General features: G+C 41.2%; 2 protein-coding genes across 3 annotated transcripts; one reads left to right on the forward strand and one right to left on the reverse strand.

Moving 5' to 3' along the window:
- Positions 1–275: 275 nt before the first annotated feature.
- Positions 276–10,989, forward strand: LOC146753161 (kinesin-like protein KIF20B). Its single transcript, XM_085530846.1, has 11 exons — positions 276–394; positions 791–851; positions 1,087–1,212; positions 1,476–1,615; positions 2,814–2,969; positions 3,904–4,080; positions 5,830–5,949; positions 7,459–7,659; positions 8,902–9,028; positions 9,574–9,716; positions 10,730–10,989. Exons 1-11 carry the CDS (start codon positions 281–283, stop codon positions 10,808–10,810), a joined length of 1,446 nt encoding a protein of 481 aa, XP_085386972.1. The 5' UTR covers positions 276–280; the 3' UTR covers positions 10,811–10,989.
- A 7,406-nt stretch (positions 10,990–18,395) lies between these two features.
- LOC146753162 (E3 ubiquitin-protein ligase Itchy-like) lies at positions 18,396–21,787 on the reverse strand. 2 transcript variants are annotated; one of them, XM_085530780.1, is made up of 5 exons: positions 21,007–21,421; positions 20,245–20,344; positions 19,962–20,058; positions 19,383–19,455; positions 18,396–18,707 (listed from the first exon to the last, which is right to left on the reverse strand). In XM_085530780.1, the coding sequence occupies exons 3-5, from the start codon at positions 20,026–20,028 to the stop codon at positions 18,554–18,556; spliced, it is 294 nt and encodes a 97-aa protein (XP_085386906.1). In that variant the 5' UTR covers positions 20,029–20,058; positions 20,245–20,344; positions 21,007–21,421; the 3' UTR covers positions 18,396–18,553. The 2 variants fall into 2 exon arrangements, with proteins under 2 accessions (XP_085386906.1, XP_085386907.1); XM_085530781.1 differs by lacking the exon at positions 20,245–20,344 and having other exon boundaries at positions 21,007–21,787.
- Positions 21,788–22,416: the final 629 nt, after the last annotated feature.

The raw sequence follows: 22,416 nt of genomic DNA on the forward strand, positions 1-22,416 counted from the left end.
GTGATGTTAATAGTTAAAATTTAATTATTAAACAAGAAGATATCTTAAAACCCATTTTGCAGGATCTTAGTCTGAAAGTTTATTGGGTGTGCTTGGGGTGGAAAATTGAAGCTTAAAAATGAATTCATGTCTTCCTTGGTAACCTTGCACTTGCTGTCGTTTTCCTACTCAGCACTTGTTTGTGAATTCCTCTTTATTTAACAAAGAAGTATTTGGCCAGGTTGGATTACAGAAGTCTTTTAATGAACCGTGAGCTGTGCTTACATTACAGGTGTCCACGATGCGTTCTGTGGAGGAATCCCTCAGGAACAGGATGGATGAACTTGAAAGGATTAATAACCAGTTTAAGGATGAGCTGGATTATAAAGACTTCTATATCCAACAAATTAAGCAGGTATTTTACTTGCTCTTAATTTTTATTAAATGAATGATGCAGGTTTTCCAAGCAACAGGAAAAAGGTCAAAAAAAAAAAAAATTGGAGCAAAATGAAAGTGGCCAACTGAAATTAGCGGTAGACCATGAAAGATATTCAAATAATTAGTCACTACAGAGCACTGGCAGATTGTTTTCAATACAATAATCTGCATAGTAAATACATATGTAATACATGCATATAACCTGATCTTGTTGAGTAACATCATGATATGTTAATTGAAATGTCTTACCATAAATTCTTTTTATCAGCTTGAGTCCTTATTTATGCTTTATGAAAAGCTTATTAATTCTAGGCTGTCTGAAAGATTCTGCTTGTTTTTACTGTGTATGCTTTTCTTTCAACATGAAATATAGGAGCTGGTGGAAACTGAGAGGATGGAAGATATCTCCAAAGACTATGACCAACTATGTGATGGTCGGCCATTATTTGTGTGTGTGTGTGTGGAATATCCGTGTAAATGTTGTCACATTGCTAATGACTTTGAGTCTTCTGTGTTTCGATTTTAAAACATATCTGCATGTATTTGTATGTAAATATTTCAATGGAGATGCTCTATTTCTTTTAAAAGAGCTTTTGGTCATGGGAGAATCTTGATTTGAGAATAATGGGAGCTAGTAGGGAGTTCATCTGTAAATTTTCAAACCTTCAGATCTGTGTGCAAGGGATAGAACAATTGAAGTTATGCGGATGGCATTAGAAGAACAAGAGGAAGTGCAGCTTGAACAAGATGAAATGCTTCAAGCTCAGTTAGAAGAGAACCAAAAATTAGCTTCAGGTAATCTTTCCAGGGAAAGGGAGCAGGGATGCAAAAGGGGTTTAGACGTACTGTGATAGCCACTTCCATTTTCATGTGACTGTTACTTAGGCATTAACGTTCCATAGTAAACAACAACTCTCTTGTAGTTAAAGGCTTCTGTTATTTCTTTATGTCTGTAGCAGATAAAACCGAAGCTGCTTTAGTAAAAAGTCATTGGTGTGGTATTTCAAATATATATTCGAAATGATATGCTATCTAACCTCATTTTGTGTATTGAGTAGAACTGATTGCATGGAAACACAAATACAGTGAACTGGAATACCAGAGCAATGGTGACTGGCAGCAAAAGAACAACGAAAGTGATGAGGCAAATTTGAATGAAAACAGTACAGAATTAATAAAGCTGCAAAAAGAGCTGGAGGTAACTTAACTTCAAAGTTGTAACTTGATAAAGTAAACTGTTATATTGATTACAGAAACTTCCTGTAAAAGCTGCAGTGCAACATGCAATAGGGACCAGGTGCAGCTTTTTTGTGGTACGTTAAGAATGGCATCACTGATGCCCCCATAGTATAGGAAGTGTAGCCTTCCCTACATTATGCTGCCATGAGCAGTGCTTCTTTTGCTGGCCTCTGAACAGTTAGTTGTCTTATCCCATCTGATCTTATTTTTTGTTGTTGATGTTTGTTTGTTTTTTTTAAATAAAAGTAATGGGCTGGCAGTGGGAGTTTTATAAGTGAGTATACAATAGGCTACATCCACTCTGTTAGTGGAATGGTTCTGAGCTTCTTTCCTCCTTCACCTTGAGTAAGCTTATTCATGATATATTTTTTTAATGCGCAGAGCCAATTCACTTTTTCAAGAAGAGGGGAAAGTTGAACATTCATTGCTTCATTCTATACCACGTCAATGTGCTATAAGCAGAGTATACTTATACAATTGTTGTTTGCAAGAAAGGAATACTAACTCAAAGCAAATTGTAACTTACGGTGTATTTGTCAAAGCTGTTTTCTGTTAGTTGCTTGGGCAACTAATATAAGCTATCGAAATCATCATCTAACTTTATCACCAGGAAGCCTTTTTTGTTGGGCTGCGGGTCTACTAATTTTCCTTGGTTAAAAGACTTTTATTTTTTCCAAGCAGTTTCTCAGGTGCTCTGTCCTATATATGAGAATGTCTGCCAGTAGGTTTGATAGGAAAGGAGACTACTCCTACAGTGTAAACTATGTTGCTTTTCTTTGTCTTTCAACCCTAATGGAGCTGCAAGTTTTTCTACAACTGCTGCAAGGCAGCGTAAAGTGTTAGAAGTTTTTAAGTTAAAAGAGTTTTTCTTATACTGACTTTTGGTGTAAGTTCTGTAAAGCTTGTGTGAACATTTATAAAGAAAAAGAGATGTTTTATGGGGGCTCTCCAGTCTGAATAAGAAATACTGGAAATGATTATTTTTTAATGGAAAAGAACTAATGATTATCCAATACCTGCCTTTGGGAATATTCTGTAGTAAAAACTGTTAATATTTCTGTTATCTTGCAGAAACAAGTCTATTTAATGATGACCTGGCTTTTAAGACTTTTATTCCTTAATGACTCACTATTTCATTTTTGGTTTCTTTGAAATAGGAAAGTGAGACTAAGTATCAAACTGATAGAAAACAGTGGCTGGAGGAGAAAGAAGAGCTCCTAAATCAGATAAAAGAAGCTGAGAATCTTCGCAACAAAGAAATGAAACAATTTGCTGAGGACCGACAACATTATGGAAAGCAACAAGCAGAAATCGTAAGTGATGAGGTCCTGGCAGAGTTGTCTGGTGCCTGTAGTTTGGAGACAACTACATACCAAGTATTAACAGTAAGGGTGCATAAGAGCAGCTTGTCCAAGTCCCCTTGCTTTCTTATGTGGCAAAGCCCATATGAGAACTGCTTGATTTGGAAAAGGAAGGAATGGGGGGGCCACAAAAAGAAAGATCTTTCATAAGTGCATAATGAAATGTCACGTATGTGGGACATCAATAAGAAAATTACAGTTGAAAAATAGATCACTATTTAATGAGGCTAAGAAAGTATTTTGTACAATAGCTTTTGTTTGTTCTCTTTTCTGCAAAGCAGAAGGCCTTTAAGCCTTTATAAGGAAGAAAAGGCAATTGAGTTTCTAAAGAAACCCCACAAACTTCTCTCCAGATACTGAATAAAAATACTTGGTCAAACGGCCACAGTTTTGCTCCTTTATCACTTTCCAAATAGTGACTGATAACAAAGTCACTTGAGTTACTTGAGCTGTTTGCTGGGCTCTTGTCATGTAACTTCTTAAACATGTGAATCTGTACATTCTGCAAAGCTTTTTTTACATCTGGAAGTAGTTAGTCCCGACTTTCTGGACCTGCAAGCAGCATAGAAGGATGTGAGGAGCTTAGTATTATTATCACTTCGTGACTTTATTTTCCTAAAGCTCATTAGTAATCATTAAATGAGCAAATTGAAGTGGAGGTTCTAAAATAATACTAATATTTTTTCACAAGGAGAGTAATGTAGGTTGTCTAATAGAAGCATGGTTTTGCTTCTGTAAGTTTGTAGTGCAACTAGTTCTAGAGCTCCTGTGGATCTTGAAGAGATCATACATTTACTAAGACTGTAAAACGGTGCTAACTACCGAAGTGTTAGAACAGTTCAGTGTGTAGTAGGTGATGTTCACTGTTCATCTGTTCTTCTTTTAGGAAAGACTTGTTGCCCAGCTGGAGGAAAAGGACCGTAATCTTCAAAAGTGGCGTGAGGAGAGAGATCAGTTAGTAGAAGCTTTGGAAGAACAGCTCAAAACTTTGGCTTCTAATGTCATACAAAAAGAGACAGAAATAGCAGAACTGAGACAATCTGCCTTAAAGGATTCAAGCAAGGTCAGCTCTCCTTTCCTCCTACCTGATTAGCTACCCATAAATTCTGTAAAACTCCTGTACCTGCTCTTTGTATTCTGGGTGTGGTTCTGTTCTTGAACACTGTCGTATTGACATCATGTGCAACTAACCAAAAAAAGCACCAGCTTTTATTTTTGTTCTTCAGAAACAGAATTTCTGTTAATTACTAAAATTTCAATTTTTTCAGTAGTTCAGATAAGCAGATGTCAGTTTGATGCTTATGATCCTACAATCATACTGGACATCTGTAGCTTTTTCTGATAATTCACAGCATTTCCGGATCCCAAGCTAGGCTCAATACTCAGACAGTAGTTCTGTCTCAGGTTTCTTACTTTCTTTGCTTTCTCTGAGGTAGTATCTACAATGGCATGAAAAGACAGAAGGGGACGTGGAGAGAGATTAAGGGAAGCATCAAAAAGCAGAGAGGGGATGATCTCTGGAAGATGCATTTCTTATTTCAACATCCAGCTTTTAATCAGGATAGCCAATCTAAGCCGTAGCATAGAATTTCAGAAGCTAAACAGAAGACTAAATGAGTTGTGCTCTTTTGAGAATGTTTGGATTCACTTTCTCTGAGAAGAAAGATGTTCTCATAGCAAAACTTCCCCTACAACTGCCGACTTTCTCACAGTACCGAGGATTTGGGAACAAATAAAAGCTCGGGTTATTATATCTTAAGGGAGATGAAGGCTGAAGCACATAAGTAAAATAGAAGAATTAAAATATATTGTATTACAACTTCCCAGGCAATTCGGTGACTACTGCACTTGTAACAGTGACCGTACAAATCCGTGAAATGTTACTGTTCTTGAATAGTTAAGTGTTCTAGCCTGCAATTCTAAAACTGATGCTACTAAGTAATTGCAATACTGCTTGTGTGTGTTAATTCCTTTTGCCAATCCCACAACTCAGCAGTTTTTACTGTTTATTAGGATAATGCAACTGTGATAGAAGAGTTAAGAAAAGAACTGGCTGACAAAGATGACTTTATAAAGGAATTAAAACAACGCATTAACCACAGTAGCCCTCAGACTTTGCCAGAAATACCTTTACTTGAAGAAAGACAAAGTAGAAGGAATGACTCTGTAAATGAAAGGGTATGATTATATTTATAGAAAGTCAGTACTTAACATCTTGTTAACCCCTTTTTGTTCTTCTGTTTTCCTAGGAGATACTGGAGCTGGAATCATTTTTCTTAGCATACTGTCCTTTAACTACATATTCAGTGATGAGTACTTGTTGGTTCTTTTTGTCTTCCACTCAAACATGAGCTCTCATCTTCTCAAAAATATTTTATTTACTAGAACACCATCTCTCTGTGTACATTATGGAACTTTTCCATGCAGTTTTCCATGTATTTGTATGTGGATGCTGAAGATTAGGCAGAGGTTTAGCCTTTGGTGTTCTAACATAGCAGCTGTGAGCGTGCAGAGTATGGGGGGAATGGATGACAAAATGACCAGCGTTACAGATTTTGTCCCTAAATAATGTCTCGCTTTCTCTCTTTTGGAGGCAGAATACTGCCTGAGACTGTTAGTGAGACCCAGTAGGGTGTATCTGAAGATCACACAATGAATAGATGTTACTACCTTCCCACACTTGTGCTGTGTTTCAGCTTATGTGTTCATGTGGCGTCTGAGCTTGAGGTTTTACACTGTAACTTTAGAAAACTCGAGATATTTTGGAGGTCTAATGCATAGCCTAATCTTTACTCCTTTTAAATATTTACAGCCTAGGAAACAACAAAGCAAAACTAAAACTGGAGAAAGTATTCCATTAAGATGCAAAGCTGAAGACAATTATTTGTCACGTCGATGTACTAGGAGCCTCGCTTCATTAAATGAATCTGAGGTTAGTATGAAACTTCAGATCTGAAAATGTTGTGATTGTATTGCTTTTGATAAGGAATGAGTAGGAAAAGATCTCATGTTCTCTAAACAATTCCCAAGTTTTAATTTATTTATCCCTTTCAAGGTGATCAGATCACCTGTTTTTATAGCCTTTGATAGGAAAAAAAGCTGTTGAAACAATTGTGTGATGAATTTTTGTCAGGTGCTGTTGAAAACCCTCCTCATGTTAATGCTTATGAAGTGGCTCATGATTAGATAAGTTACTTGGAAAAAATTCATGGAGCCACTGAAACGGGCACAGCAAATTGAACTTATTTTCTTCCTCTGCGGGATTTCTGGATATTGTTTTGTTAGCAGATGATGTTAATCATTCCTATATAAGTTTTTAATTGCTAACTTTCATAAAATGGCAGTTACATATATTTTAAAAACAAAGTATTTATTAACCAACTTGATTCTTGGAAATACAGTGGGTGGTGATACTCCATTCAGATTCTTAGCAGAGCCTGATAAAGTGGCTCTGAGTACTTTTTGTCTTTCTACAATCTTTGGTAACTTTTTGAGAGGAAGAAGACTCCCCTCAGGGGGTTGGAACAGTGTAAGTAGTAAAAGCTGCTAGTCTGTGTTTGGGACACTGGAGTTTGCTAGTTACTAGCAGCAGTAGAAGCAGCCATCTACCATTTTCTGATGTCCCCAGCAGCCTGTCTTCCATGTGTTCAACCAGCATCTGAACTCATTTTTGATATGCTAGCTGAATTCCTGCCATAGAGAAGGAGGAGCCCAGGTGATCTCAGTTCTGACTTTGTTGTTCCTGTTGAGAAAAACAGGATTGGGTGGATTGTGGACAGTAAGTGCTGCTGGGGAAATGCATACTGACATTTCCCTGTCACTTAGCTGTGCATTTGCTGCCATTTGACCATGAGCAGGTACATGATAGCCTTCAGCTTAAGTACGGTGTCATTGCTTTAATGTCTGTATTCTCTCCAGGGAAAAGATAGCAATGGAGTTCTTTAATGACTTGTACTGGGCTTGCACCTTGCCAGCTGGACCTTACTTATGTAAATAACATCTCTAGTGTAGAAGAGGAAGGGCACATTCCCTAAGATTAAGCTGGAAGTTAATTGAACACCTGAATCAAATGCTCCTGTTCCTGCCCAGTTCTGACGCAGCAGAGTTGAGATGAAGAAAATTGTGTCAGTTCTACCACCATTCTGTATTTAAAAAAAAGTGTAGTTGTCTGTGCCCTTGAGAAAAAATGACTTGTAAAGTATCAGGCTCAGTTTAACATGGAGAACTTTTTTTGTGATCATAGATTGGAAATAATTTTAAATGTAACAAGTTCTAGGAAAGAAAGGTAAAACTCTGCTGTAACTGAAATAGACTCCTTCTGTTACAAGTGTTCTTACAGCAGGAAAATCGAATGCTTACATATCCTTTTCCAGATGCTTTATAGCTTTTTAATCTCATGGCTACTTTAACACTTGCACTTAAAATTCTTCTGTGCTATCAGGAGCATTTGGAAACTGTCCTCGACTCTTCTGGAGTGTCCGCAGAAAATGGCAAAACTAGTCGGTTCCCAAAGCCGGAGCTGGAAATCCCACTGACACCTCTGCAACCTGATAAGATGGAGATAAAGCAGCACGGCAGCATGATACCTCTAGGAGTGAAAATGCCTAAGGCAAAAAAGAAAAGAAGTGATGACATGGATGAGGTATGACCTAGACCCAACAGAAAACAAAATATCTGATGCCTTTTTACCATTCTCATTTAAGCATTAAAAAAATGCTATTTCTACCTCAGTAAAGTAGTTGAAGAATTTAATCAATGAACTGCTTTAATGAACAAAACTAATAGCCAAGCTCAGTGATAATGGTTTAAGAGAAGGGAATTTCTCTTAACTCCATTGTGTATTTTCTTTGAAACTTGTAGACATAAATCAGCTTTTTAGACATCATGAGATGTCTAATACTGATATCTTAATGTCCTGTTTTTATAATTGAATGCTTATTTATTATTTGATTTACAGTGGAATAGTTACCACTAGCAAATACTTCCCTACTATTAGCAAAAGTGTTTAAAGTGTTCACTTTTGTGACATCAGTTGTTCTTTCCAAAAGAATCATGGCTGAAACTTGTCTTATTTTATTCTGTGAAAAGTGAGAACACGAAAAATACAAAATGTGTCATGGCTTTTAATTCACCCTCTGCAAGTGACGAGAAAATGGTTGGTTTTTGTTCTAGTTTTGAAGCTAGCTTGGGACTTCCTGTAATTGTGTGGTCACACGAAAGAAGCAGTGTCTTATCCTTATGTGTATACCTGAATGGGAATCTTACATGCTTATGAGCTCTTCCTATTAAATTCCATAAGCTAACCAAAGGGCAAGTCAGTCTGTCCCCAGAGCGTGTAATGGCTGTACTGTGTAATGATTTGGAGGGAAGGATATTGCACACTGAATAGTTGGGAAGAGAAGCTTTAGTGTATTATCGTGTGCTTTTGTAAGTGAAGCCCTTGTATTAAACTAAGGTTATATCATTAATATGCATGGCAGTTATTAAAAACAGATGTTCACATGTGATAGCAGTATCCTTGGCATGGTCAGAGTATGAGTAGTAGATTTTTCCCATCTGTTGTCTTCTGTTTTGTATGTTTGTTTATTTTATGTAATTAGAACAGCTTATGTAAGAAACAACTCCACAGCTTGGAGTTTCTACTTTTAAAGAAACTACTGCCTTATTAAGAAACTTTAAGAAACGTATGCCTTGAAATAGCTGAGATTTTGACAACTCCCTAAAGGGTATAAAATTGTCTACATTACTTGCCGTTGTGGTATCATCAGCATAATGAACAGAGGTGTCAGTAGTAAAGCTCAAAATGTCAACTTAAAATAACATTGAACTAAAATGAAGTTTAAACAATGCTCTTGTTTCACATGTTCACATCTCTGTTGAACAGAAATCCGGAAAAGACTACTTCCTGAGAAAGCGAGTACGTGCTTCAAGACTGACTAAAAAGAAGGATGAAACACTGCAAAAAGTTGGAGATTTTATTCAAAGCTCTCCTTCTATTATACACTCTAAAGGTTGGTGTACAATAAGTTTTATTCCATGTTTTCTAGACATTGTAGAATGGCTTGTTTCTGCTGTAGGCTATTAATGTATGCGTTCTTAGAGAACTTGTCTGCCATGTTAAGTTGTCTTGTCCTTTGATTTATGAAGTAAATGCATTTATTCGTCTCTTCAGAGATTCATTATTACATTTGTGAAAACCTACAAGTATACAGAGAAAGTTGGTTCTGTCTTGTGCTTCTGTCAGCGCGAAAGTTAGGCCTGTTGTTTAACTCCTGCTGAAGTTTCTGACTTCCAGCGACTTCTGAGCCACGATTGTCTTTCATACTCCATTTTAATGCGTGCTTTAAGCTGCCGTACCTGAAGCTATAAACTGTTTCAGCTATAGAAGCAATAAAGAACCTCGATGAACAAATACAATTTCTGAGTATTTTCACTTAAATTTTACGTGTCATTTATAAACCAAGTTTGTTACAAAGCTTTTTTTGCATTCAGTGATTTAAAGACTCACAAAACCAGTAAGTTGATTGGTTTATGTATCAAAACAAATTTCTTCTAGCCAAGAAGCTGATGTCAGCAGTAAGTTCTCCTAAATCAAACGAACCTGAAAGTCTCGAAGAAGGAGAGACCAAGCCAAAACGATCCAAAAGGAAGCTGTATTCCACTGTCGTTTCTGGCCCTCTAGATATACCTGCTTCTTCGGTAAGCGATTATACTGTAGTCTTGGCTTAAAATAAACTACTAAGGAGTCCAAACAGACTGGAGGTTTCATCTATTTGCAGGAGGAGGTTGAAAGTACTGAGGTATTTCTTTCTTCTACCAAGTCATTCTTGTTGGTCTTCCTGCTGTTCTGTTTTAGTTTGTCCTCAAAGATCTCTGTGTTTGGCTGGCTTACAGTTTACTAAGTAGGTGATGTAGCAATCACGGAGATGTCTTCTAATTTGGAATCTTAGATAATTTCAATGTGTTGGAGTGGGATTATTCTACTACACGCTTTTCTAGAGCACAACTTAGACAGCTTTTTAGGTATGCTTAAACTATGATCTCCTGTCTAAGCCAACTTGCAGAGGATCTGATGTGCCAGTTTCATGACTCTGTCGGCAGCTATTGTGCTAAGAACATTCTTGCTCTGTTGGAACTGCATCTTTTAATTATATTAGAGTCCTTTCTCTGTTCAGCATAGTGATCATTTGCCCATACTGTAGTATCCCTCTGAATTTTTTGATTATTTGACGAATGATAGGGGCAGAAACCAAAATGTTATTTTTTTTTGTTAGAGGATGAAGAAGATGAGACAATTTCTTTTCTCACTGTAGTTCTGAGAACATGGAACTGAACCGAGAACTGAAATTCTGGGCAAGTCATAGCTACAGGGATTGAGGCTAAAAATGTTTTCTGAACGCTTCATGTTTCACAAAACAAGTATTATAATACTCTTTTGAAAACAAGTATGTCAAAATGAAAGCTGCCTTCAGGCTTTCCTCAGATGTGTGTGCTTTTTCAAGATAAACAGGATTTTGTACATTCTCCATATTTGTTCCTTGTGATTAAGCTGCATTAAAATGATCTCGGTATCCCATAGTTTTGTGAATAAAATATAATAAGCAAATGCCATTCTGAAATCCATTTAGGGGAAGAAATATGTTTGCGTGGGTCAAGAAGAGCTTGTCAGTCTTGTGCGAAAAGATGAGTAACTTTTGAAATGTTTTCTTCAGGAATCTGAGGAACAAAAGAAGGAAAGTGATCATCTGATCATCAAGCGACGGCTGAGATCCAGAACAGCTAAAAAACCTTGAAGAAGCATGTTTGTTCCCCTTTCTCAGGACATACTTTTATCATATTATTAAAACTGGTTGTTAATAAACAGTAACAGTTACTCCGTTGTGTTCTTAAATTTGTATATAGGTGTACAGTGTCTCTCTGACAGTTTCAAACTGACTCCATTGAGGCTGAAATAAATACAAGCTTTCTTAAACTGGGTTTGGATTTTATTGTGGTTAAGGATTTATTTATTTTTGTCTTGCCTCCCCTGTATAGGAACAGTATCTCTAGGACTGATTGCTATTTACCCATTGTGCAGTAATAACTGTACTTGTTCAGGATGGCCTGGCTTGCTTTTTTCACGTGACTGGTGTACTTAGCAGAAATCCGGGGGAGAGAAGAGCATGAATACACATTTGTGTATTAAATCAAATGTATTGAATATACATTTGTGTATACTTAATTTTTGGATCTTTTTAAAGAATTTTCTTTGGAGAGAAGATGGTGCCAATTCCTCTGTGTGGAAGAAAGATGCTTTCCCTCACTTGTGTGAATTCAGCTTTAAATTAATAAACTTAGAAAAATAAGCCAAATACATTTGGGGGGAATTCTAATATCCATGAATGTTAATCTACTGTTTGAAGTGTTCCAGTCTGGAGTAAACATTTCAGAGTATATTCTAACCATCCCCCAACCCTTCTGTTTGTGTTTTGGAAAGAGATGAAATTACTTTCGCAATGACCTGTATTTGATATGCAAGAAATAAGGTAATCCCAATGAGTTTATTTGCTCTGATTTTTTGCTCAGGCAGCTTTCTCTATTTTGTTGAATTACTGCCAACCATACAAATACTGTTGGTTTATTTTTCTCTTTTACTTGGACTACTGGATTGTTTTGAATGTTCATTTTTGGTCTGTTTCATTCCCATCATGCATCTTTCGTAGGTGTCCAACCTTTTGGCTTGCCTGGGCCATGCTGAGTGAAGCACAACTGTCTTGGACTGCATAAAAAATATATTTTATAGATAATTAACAAAACTTTTATTTTTATTAAATATTTCCTCTTTTTATTAAAACATAAAAAGAGGAACATGCATGGTTCAGTTCCATAGATCCTGAATTGTAAGATCAAATTCTCATTCCAAGTTGCTTCTCTAGTTTCCAGACTTTAGACGAATTGTAGCCTTATATTCTTCTGTATTACATCCTTTCTGGAGTAAAGTAGTATCTTCCACCTAACTTTCAAATGGCAAATCAAGCCTGACTATCAAATTATGCAGCTCTTCCATTGCTCCCTGATCCAACAGCATCATCAGTGTCTGCTGCATTTTTATATTACTGAATGAGAATTAATCCTTCTCATCAGCTCATGCTTGACACTGCCATCTTCTTTCTCACCTCTTCATTCAAATACTACATAGAATAATCTGACCATCTCTCAAACTTGGCTTTCTTTCCTAAGTAGAAATAAATGCATTTGTCAGGAGATTTTGTTTAAGGTTTTCATAGGCAGTTTTACACTTCGAGGTCTTTCATCCTTCTGGCCAGATGTTCTGTTTTCTCCTACGTGTGGTTTAGTTATCAGCCTAGACCGACCTTTTTCAGGACTAGAGTTGACTTCTTTCATGGCTGGAGTAGAGCGCATCACTGATGACACTTAGGTGATAGGTGAGTGTTTCTGCATTTTAAACAAGTGTCATTGCTCTATTATCTGGTGCTCTGTGTTGGAAGCTTGAAGCTAGCACATCTTGCTCTGGCATTTTCTGTGTGTCCTTTTCCAGTTGGCAAGCTCTGACTGCTAGAACCCAAGATGCTAAAGCAATATTTAGACTCAAACGCATTTAATGAAAGGAGGCAATCTGTGTGTGTGCGCTTTCTCCAGTGAGACTGGCACTGTTCCCTCGTGTCTTTACCAGATAACTAGACTTTATTTCCCGTGGCTGAAATATGATCTGTCATCTGCCCTGAAGGAAACAAGCTTTGTAGCTTAGGATTCCTTGTTAGTCCAGGTGAAGAGAGCTTTGCCTTCAGTGCCCTGCCTGGATTTTGGTCTTGTTGTAAAGGCTCTGACTGTGACATTCTGACTGCTGTTTTGAGGCTTACCTTTTGTCTCGCACGTGATAAGGATGAAAATTTAGCAGAAATACCTTTTCAATGGTTCAATACATGCTGGTGATTCTGTGATATCTTTTTCTGGTGTGAATAATTGTTGTTTAGTGTTGTTTTTTGTCCTGCTGTTAAAATGGAGGTGTTTTTTCTCTACAAAGCCTGATTTAGGCACTTAAGCTTATAACAACCTCTGTGGTAACAGGCTGTGTGTGGATTAACACTCATCCAGAAACACATGCAGAGGAAGCAGGGATGGTGCTGCTCAGGTCTTACTAAATGTAGGCTCAGCCTGATATAGATGCATTCCAGCGGAGATACCCAGCACTTACGTACTTTTGCTTTCACATAAATGCCCGAAATGAGCTGGGCATCAGCACGTTGTTAGAAAGCTCCCTGACTGTTTCCCAATTGATTCTTGTAGGACTTGGAGGGCTTTGAGTCTAAGACCTGGGAGATGGTGAAGAAACCCAAGGCAAGTGCTGCTCAGCTGAGCAAGAAAGCCATAGAAAGCAAAAAGAAGCGATAAGGGCTTGAGCAGGAAGGCACAAAGGACAGTAAAATCGCCTGGAATGCTTCCTTAGAAGTGCACCAAAGGCAACGGACTGCGTGGTCTGTTTTTCAGGCATGGCTGTGCTTTCCCTTTCGTGGACTGCGGATTGGAACTAAGGAAGCTGGAAGGGAAGGGCTTCCAATGCATTAGCAGCAAAGAGGACTTCACCTATTTGGGACTTGATATATGGCAAGAGCTGAAGACACTGCATTCCTTTAGGGTCTGTCTCTTCAGGGCCAGGGACGGTCTAGTGTTAGCCTGAAATATGGCTAGAAGGGTCTGGAGAGAGGTGGTGTCGTAGCCACAGAGACTCTGTAAGGCATCTGGAGCTTCCTGATGCCAGCTCACTGCTTGGTTTGTTTGATCACGAATGAGTCAACGGGAGGAGAACCTGATGTGTTAGGTGCCCCAGAGCTTACAGTGGCTTTGAAGAAAAGGGTTCTGTGGTGGGGCTGCAAGTCTGCCATCCTTTTGCATACACAGACTGCCATCCTCAATTGACAAATGCATTGTGAGCCCAGGTCCAGCAGCAGTGCTGTGCTGTGTCTGTTCTCTACCAGAAGACTGGCAGCACATTTGCTGGAACCATCAGTGTGAGAAGGACCGCGTTTGCTTCTCTCCCTTGCTGTTGGTGGATGAGTCAGGTGAGCAGCATGAGGAGAACAGAACAAAGCATGCGAGACAAAAGCACTCCGAAGTTGCTTGGAGATCTCAGGACAAAGAAACATGACAAAAATATCTCACACCAATTACATATAATCTTTGTTTCAAATTAAAACAAAAGTAACTTTTTAAAAGTCATGCTGCCTCTTTCTGTTTACTATGAAAGCTTCTTGAGCTCTGTAGAAACACAGGGACATCCATGGCCTGTTCACGAGAGTGACGCGTTTAGGGGAGGCCTTTCAGCTCCTTCGATCTGTGTGAGGGTGGTTGGCTCAAACTTTCAGGCATGCGTGTGTCCGTGCTTGACTTGGAAGCAGCAAAATGTCTGCCAGAACACCTCCACCTTCCTGGAAAGAGGAAACGGTGCAATGTCTTAATTAATTTGCCTCTCATGAGGGATGTTGGCTCCAAGAGCCCCCATGGAGGTAGCAAAATAAAGGCAGTGTTTGTTAATAGGATCGGGGGATTAGATGGGGATTCAGTCAATTGATAATGGGGATTTCTGTAGGCCCCATGGCAAGTGTAGCTGTAGCAGGGAGCTGCCTGGCAGCCACTTGGACTGCAGGAGGAGCGGTGAGCTGGGTGAGCTCTGGCTGGTGTTACTTGGTTCCCTCCCCAGAAGAGGAAAGGAAGGAAAGACTGTGCGCTAAGTCCTCAAATTCCCAGGCATCTATCTCAAGCAGTTTTTCTCTTCCATTTTTGACTGTTCAAGCAGGTCTCCCTCTCTGACCACATGCTGTCCCGCTCACAATGCATCCTTGTGCTCCTCCAGTGCAAGCTGCATGATCCCTTGAGGCAGGCTCATAAGCAGCTCGTGACCCGAGTTCCAGTTCACATAGTTCAATTAAATCCCTATTAATCCTGCTCAGACCTAATTGACTTTCATTCTCATACATGTGCTTCTCTCTGCTTTAGAGATGCTCTCTGCTGATGTTCCCCACTGGCAGCAGCGGAAGAGCCAAGGCTGTCTGTGAAAAGAACCAATACTTCCTTCTTGCTGCTCTGGAAGTTTTGAAGCCAAGATTCTTTCCCAGCCTGGTGTAAAAAACATGAAAAGAGCCCTTTGGTGCCTGGGTGCCAGGGAGGGTCAAGGCTCCGTGTGGTGATACTTAAGGAGAAAGCAATGAGGCTGTAGGAGGGGAGGAGGTGGTCGCTGCCTCTGTTCATGGAGGTAGTTCTTCCAGGAAGGTGTGCTGTTGCTCACAGCGTGTTCCTGCAGGGATCAAGATGACTGTATTGATTTTGTTTGCTTCTGAATCTCATGAAGCATTGGACTGACTGCAGTGAGGAAGTGGGATGATGAATGGAGAGTGCTGGCGTTTGGATCCTGGCTGCTTGTTTGGTGATGAGGTTGGCTGCCAGGTTTGGTGCTCTGAAAGGATCTGACCCTCCTCATCCTCAGACCAGAAAGGATGATTTGGCTGGGGCCGTCCCACAAGAGATACGGAAGCAAACCAGTGTCGGCTTTGGTGTGTCTGAAACTGCTGCTGACTGCAGGGCAAAGGTCCTGCTCTCCTCCAGTACCTGTAGCTTGTCGCTTTGAGCAGTTCTTCTAAGTTTATGGAGTGGTTTTGTGGCTTTTGTTAAGTGGATCAGAGCAGTCGCTGGTCAAAACGTCCCTTGTTTGGGCTGGCAATTACAGGGTGATGATCCTGTTGGTTTCACATCTCTTCCTTTAAATTCAGCTGCTTTTCCCATCTTTCATTCTTGGTCTCCCAACTTCACCGCCCACCCCGGTCTGTCACCACACATCAGTGCTGTGCAGTCACCACCTCTGGTGATGTTCACTTCCTTCCCCTCAGCTTGTGGGGTTTCACTTGGAGCCCGAAGGCCCTTGTGTGGCTCTGGAGCTTTCTATACCCTGTGTGAACAGCAGCTGGCTGCAGCCAAAGGCCCTCAGACTGCAGCTGAAGCAGAGCCCAGTTGATTCCTGCACAGCCTGGGTCCAACCCACCTGCCAAACACAGAACCATGCTGCTGTGTGAGAGCCTCCAGGCCGGAGAGAAGGATCCCAGCATTAGTCCCCCCGCTTGGCAAACCTAAACCAGCCCTAAGCTCATAACCATGGGTTCCTGATGCTGGCCATGCTAATTGCTTGCTGTCACATCCACACTCTTTGCAAGTCTGCCAAGCTCAGTGATTGTAAAATGATAGAATTCCTGAGCTGGAGGGTCCACTGAGTCCAGCTCCTGGCTGCACGCTTCAATGGCTCCAGGTGGGGATGCCAAAAAGCTGCTTGAGTTCCTGAGAAGATCAGAGCAAAGGCTCTGCTGCATCTGTCTGTGACTCAAACACCACCATTGTGTTATTCATAGAAATAATTCCTACAAATATAGTTGGAATTTGCAGCGAGCAAAGCGCAGCTCACCTCAGGAACAGAATCAAAGGCTGGCACAGTCTGGAACACACACCTCTGCCTGTTTTGCTGTTGCCTGGGCAGATTGCAGCTTGATGACATCCAACAGCAAAGCAGTTCTCCTTCAGCAGGTATCTTCTGAACTCACAAGCACCTCTGCACTGCAGAGCAGCCCTGTGTTTAACAAGGCTGTCCATCATTCACACTGGTTTCAGATCTGACATTCCTCTCCTAGCACCCAGGACCAATGCTTAGTCACTTCCCCGTGAGGAGGAATGACTTAGCATTAGGTAGTAGATGAGAACAGGATTCTTTCCTATGTTGCTCCCTTATAAGCTCAATAACCACATGCTGCATGTGGGTAACAAGAGCCAAACAGGAGCCGTTCCATCCCAGACTACACCTGCAGTTGTCTCCACAAGGTCCGTCTGAAGAGTCTCACAGCTGAAGGTCCTGGGACTGCTCTTCCTCTCTCCAAACACACGGTAGCTGAGGAAAGCTCCCTATTAGCTGAAGAGACCAATTTCAGGACCTTCACTGACTGGAGGAGCCACTGTGGGACACAGGTGTCCCCTCCCACTCACCCTCTCTCCACAGCCGACCATGGTGCAGCTCTTGAAAAGATGACGGAGCTGTCTAAATCAAACCCTAGCACTGACTACATAAACAAATACATTGTCTAGCTGCATGAAGAGCAAGCAGCAGACATTGCAACAGCAGGTCAAATGCAACCTCAAAGATTTACTAACGAAGAGTCAAAATGCTACATTTCCATGGGAAGCCTAAAACGGTTCAGCTCAGGTGTGACAGTGGCTCCCAAGGCGGTTCTGCTCCACACATTGCTGGTGCACTTGCTAAGACACCTCATCTTTGTCTTTGGACACTGGGAAAAGGGGAAAACATTTTGCTACTGGTATGTCATTCTTGGGAATGGGAAAGAAAGTGAGTGTGGGACTTGGGTCACATCACTGCAGCCTATGGAGAGCCCTTGGGGTGTGTAGCTGCCCTGCAGCACCGCACTGCCGCTCCACTGCTCCAACAACACCTACAGCAGCTGTGCACATAAAGATGGCAGACTACAGGGAGTGCCATGCAGGTGCTGCAGGGCTTCATCCCCTAAGCCCGCAGTATCAGCAGTGCCCAGCTGGCTTTGCTGCACAGCCTTATCACCTGAGAGTCTGCAGACTTGGGGGAAAAGCTCAGCAGCTGCGCAGCTGCCGAGGTTCCGTGTCATGCCCCGGCCTGCACACAGCCCGGCTCTCCCTGCTCTGCTCTCCCAGTGTTTCCTGCAGCCCCTGTGCTGTGACCAACACAAGCGGGGCTCGGGCCCAATGCCCGCTCACATCCCCAGCAGGCAGAAATAGCACACGACAGAAACCCAGCCTACCTGCAACCCCCAGCAGCAGTTCAATCCTTCATTTCTACACTTGTGCTTCGTAACACCAAACCAATAACGACAGGACGAGCATCTCTTTGAGTCATTTTATAGAAGTATTTGACTTACAGAGATATTGTTACAGTTTCCTGAGTATTGGAAATTACAATACAAGGAAATTTCCACAATTAACTTCATACAGTATTTTACCATCCAGTGCTGCTGATCCCTGTTCATGTCCTTGTTCAATAGAGCAATACACAAACAGTGATGCTGGAAGAAAATGAAGACACCACAAGAATCAGGGGCTGGAGATACCAACAGAACCAAGAGCTGAATTCACAGACAGAGCACAGCATGTCAGAATGATGCAAACAAGACAATTTTAACAGGCTTTTCTTTTTCAAGATTTTTTTTCTTTTTCTGGAGAAGAAACACATTAAAATATCAGCTCCCGCTGCTTGATCAGATGAAGACATGACGCATTTACTGTGCAGCTTCATATAGGAACATTCATATTCATATATGAACCTGAGCTACCTGGAGCAATAAGGCTTTGTTAATTCGTCCATCAGCAGCTCTGCATCTCATTCAGTTTTTCATGTCATTTTCATAAGGCAAACAACGAAACAGAAGTTACTTTCATGTTTGAGAATTGGGATTAGTTGGCAGCTACATACGAGTATGTATTTGTTATGCAGTATGAATTCACACAGATCAGGTTGCTCAAGCAGTGCTGGGAGCAGTAAAGTCATTCATCTCAGCTGGAAGTCCAATATTACCTGGGGTAGCAGATGCTGTGGGGTTATCAGTTGCAAATAACAGCTTTGCCTTCAGCTGCTCATAATTCTTATAGGCTGGAAGGTCCAAGCGATTGAAACTGAAAACAAAGAGAAACCTTAAGTATTGAACAACAGTTTAAACCACCAAATATCCATTAGGAACACAGGCATATGAACTGTCCTGTTCAGAAGGAAAACTGCATTTGTACCCTCTAAAACACCTGTATCTTGACATGCACTTGTCTATGAAAGTGAGAGTTAAAGCACAACAAGCACCTGAGCAGCGATAACTTTCCATAACTGGCAATGTATTTAGTAACAAGTCTCACCTAATCTCTCTTCTGTATCTGAAACTTAAAATCTGAGCATCTTCACAAAGCACCAGCGTAACTGAGAAACTGAGCTGAAGCTACATTTTCTCCAGCCAAGAGGGAGCATGAGCGTGGCTATTTATTTTCATTGCCAAGATCGAGCGTGGTGATAATGAAAGATCAATCCCAAACTCTTTAAAAAAAGGACAACCTTAAGTACTAAAAGTAGCTTTACGTTTTTAGTGATGTGCAGATCCATGGCGTTTACAATGGAATCAGCTCCACAACAAAACTGCTTTTCAGAAGTTCAACTATTACTCAGCAGAGCTTACTGCCATAGCCCAGTGCTTTGCTTTCACACAGTCTCAGACACTTCCATATCACACCCACTTCCTAAAATCTCAAAGTAGATTTCCATCCATAAGAACAGAACCACAGCAGAGTTTGATCCTTCGTACTTACCAGGTGTGACTTCCAGGTAACCAGTTTTCCTTTCCAACTTTCTCAATGCAAAATTTTTGGGGTCTGTTGCTCCCTGTACAAAAATCAAACAATGAATTCTTAGGTCTAACTGCCCGTGTATACCAGTAGGTAATACATGAACACAGTGCGTGAAAACAAGACTATAACTACTTGCAGAGCACAAAGACATTTGTCTCTCACTACATCCCTCTGAAGAAATCCGCGTAGTGAAATGCATCAATATGAAGCGGTTTTCAAAGAAACTCAACCACTGAATCACATCGTTGGTTTGGTACTGGAAGGAATCTCTGGAGTTTACCTAGTCCTGCCACTCTGATCAACCAAGGATACCCAGAGCAGGCTGCCCTGCCAGGACCACGTCGGAAACCATGGATCAAGTCACTGATGCAAGGCGTGTTCACATTCCATCCATCCCTTTTTCTATCATAGCTCTACCAATATGCAAGACTCAGATTCCATATAAATTCATTAAAAAATACCCTTAAACACACAGCTTGGTCCTTATTAAGAAAAAAGGAAATAACATGAGCATAAAATGCATTAAAGAGGGCTCGTTACCCGTGAGGTCAGCAAATCCTCCTACTGGTAATCTGCACGTTCCAGTAACAAACTGTAGAAATCTCATTCTCTTCTCATTATCTATTTATTTCCCAAACTGAAAAATAATAATTAACATTGATGTCAAGTTTAATATTGAAATGTTCACTTCCCCATCCCCCATGGGACAGCTGGATTAGCAGTTATCATTTACATTTACATGCTACTTATCTGTTGAGTAATTCTGACTATTGCTCATTAAGCTGTTGCTGCGTTCTTGTGTGGAAAAAAGAAGTCTACAAACCTGCCAGAACCACAATATCTGTCTGCAGGTTCTGCTATCATGCCGGTAGATGGTATTGCCAGTCATTCAGATCAATTTCTTGAATTCCACACAGGAGCACCTTTAGGGAAGAAAGATTTCATAAACATGGAAACTACAAGCTACTACTTTGCTTCTACAGCAAGACTATTGTACTGAAATACTACTGTACTTCAAAGCACCCGCAATCACAGTACGCTTGGTTTTAATATTAAACTCTGAAACTTCCACAGCAAATAATAACATCCGTGGCAACAAAGAAGATACACCAGTCATGAAAATGAATGCATTTAGACATATAAACCATCCTTTCTCATTGCCTAACCGTACAATTCTGTGCTAGAAATACGATGTTCTGCTGCAGAGTATAATTTGGAGAGACCAAAAGCAGCTAAAACCTGCTCCACTCTGTAATTTGACCATCCGCTGATATTTGGTTCTTATCTCCCTTGCTTTCCAGTCACTCACTCTTTAGACACACGCAAATCACATTGTCAAGGACTACAAAAACACTGTCAGCCAAAAAATTTATGCTGGCAGAATCTTAACATTAGAAATGTGTCTAAATTGGTTGCAAAGAAGAAAGTGAAGAACAACACAGTAACCAAATACTACCTGATACATAAGGCTTCTCTCACACATCCTGAAAGCAGAACCACCAGCCTTAATGAACTCTGCTCTTCAGACTCTGACTGAAATTCAAGTATTACATGTAGCAGCCTGGATCTGACAATAGTCTTTTACCTCCAGCTCCTTAGCATCAAAGGACCGCAGATACTGCTGGGGCAGAATTTCATTGAAGCCTTCAAAAGAAGCTTGTGTCTGTTCCTCAGCGCCTCAGGAAAGTCTCCATTCTGCTACCAGCCTGGAAAAGACACAGAAGGATCATTTAAAACGGGCTACGCTAACCCAAGTTCATTTTGGTTAGTTTGTTTTGAAATGAACCGTAAGCTGTGTTAAGAAAAATGCTGGAAAGTTCTGGGGATAGAGCACTGTGTAACTGTATTCTAATTGTGTTCCCAACCTTCACCCTGCACAAACAATTTTAAGTTAAAACCCTATGTTTCCAACCACTCAACTATGGAAAGCATTTTAGGCTCCAATAGCAGGCAGCATCTACTCACTGTTGATATTAATGAGAGCACAGGAGTCCCTTGCTACCCGGAGGAAGAAAAAAATGCAGAGCTATATTCATCTAATATGTTCCATATTTGTTTCTGTTAATCAGGAAACTTTGCTCTGTGGTAGAAACTCCACTCTCCATTAAGAAAAGGGAGAAAAGCAGGCAGGAGACGCAAAGAACCTGAACCCAGGGAGAAGCAGATATTATGCTGAATTCAAGCCTAACCTGTCAGGAGAACTGGAATCGAAAGGAGAGATGAAACTCTGGGGAACGCAACACAGGACACAGAGTGTGACAAAAGAACATTGCTTAAGCTGGAATACGAGCTCTCCCTGGCTTCCTCAAAACCAGAAGAGAATGGTCTTCTGCAGGTACTCCCTCCTCTCTATCCCAATGAGTATTTTGCACAACTGCCAATGCCAATACATTCCTTCTGCAAATGTCGCTGTTTCTGTGAAACCTTTCCAGATGACTCGTGACAAAAGCAATTTCTACTCCCGCATCCCTCAAAACCTTCCCACAAAGAAGCCTTCACAGATCAGATGGTAAGAAAGAGGGAATTCTACGGCCACAGCAATAAAGCGTGCAAAAAAGCAACCAACACAACCACGCCAAACCGCAGCCCGGACTCGTCCCGCTCACTGCAATCCAGACCCACTCCATCCGTACAAACCTTCATCCACGCCCACTGCCCCAGCCCAACACGGCACCGAGGTGTGCGGATCCATCGGCACCAATTCCAGCGGGGAGTCCTCATTCACAGCCCCGGAACAACAACGCACACCAACACGGCCGGGGCCGGCTCAGGCTCTGCCTCCAGGCTTTTGGGGCCGGCCGGGTGACTTCGCAGCACAGCGAGACCGTGGAGCCGCCCGGGAGCCGCCTCTGGGTGCCGGCAGCGCCGTGAGCTCCTCCCCCGACAGCCCCTCCGTGCCCCCGCACCGAGGCCCGACCCCGTTCGCAGCACAGAGCCCGCTCCTCCCGGCCCCGCTCATGGCCGCCATGCCGCCATGGCCCGGAAGTGCTCTCCG

Source organism: Coturnix japonica, unplaced genomic scaffold (genome assembly GCF_054131305.1).
Source record: "Coturnix japonica strain WE unplaced genomic scaffold, WE-NBRP24 Scf039, whole genome shotgun sequence".
Classification (NCBI taxonomy): Eukaryota; Metazoa; Chordata; class Aves; order Galliformes; family Phasianidae; genus Coturnix; species Coturnix japonica.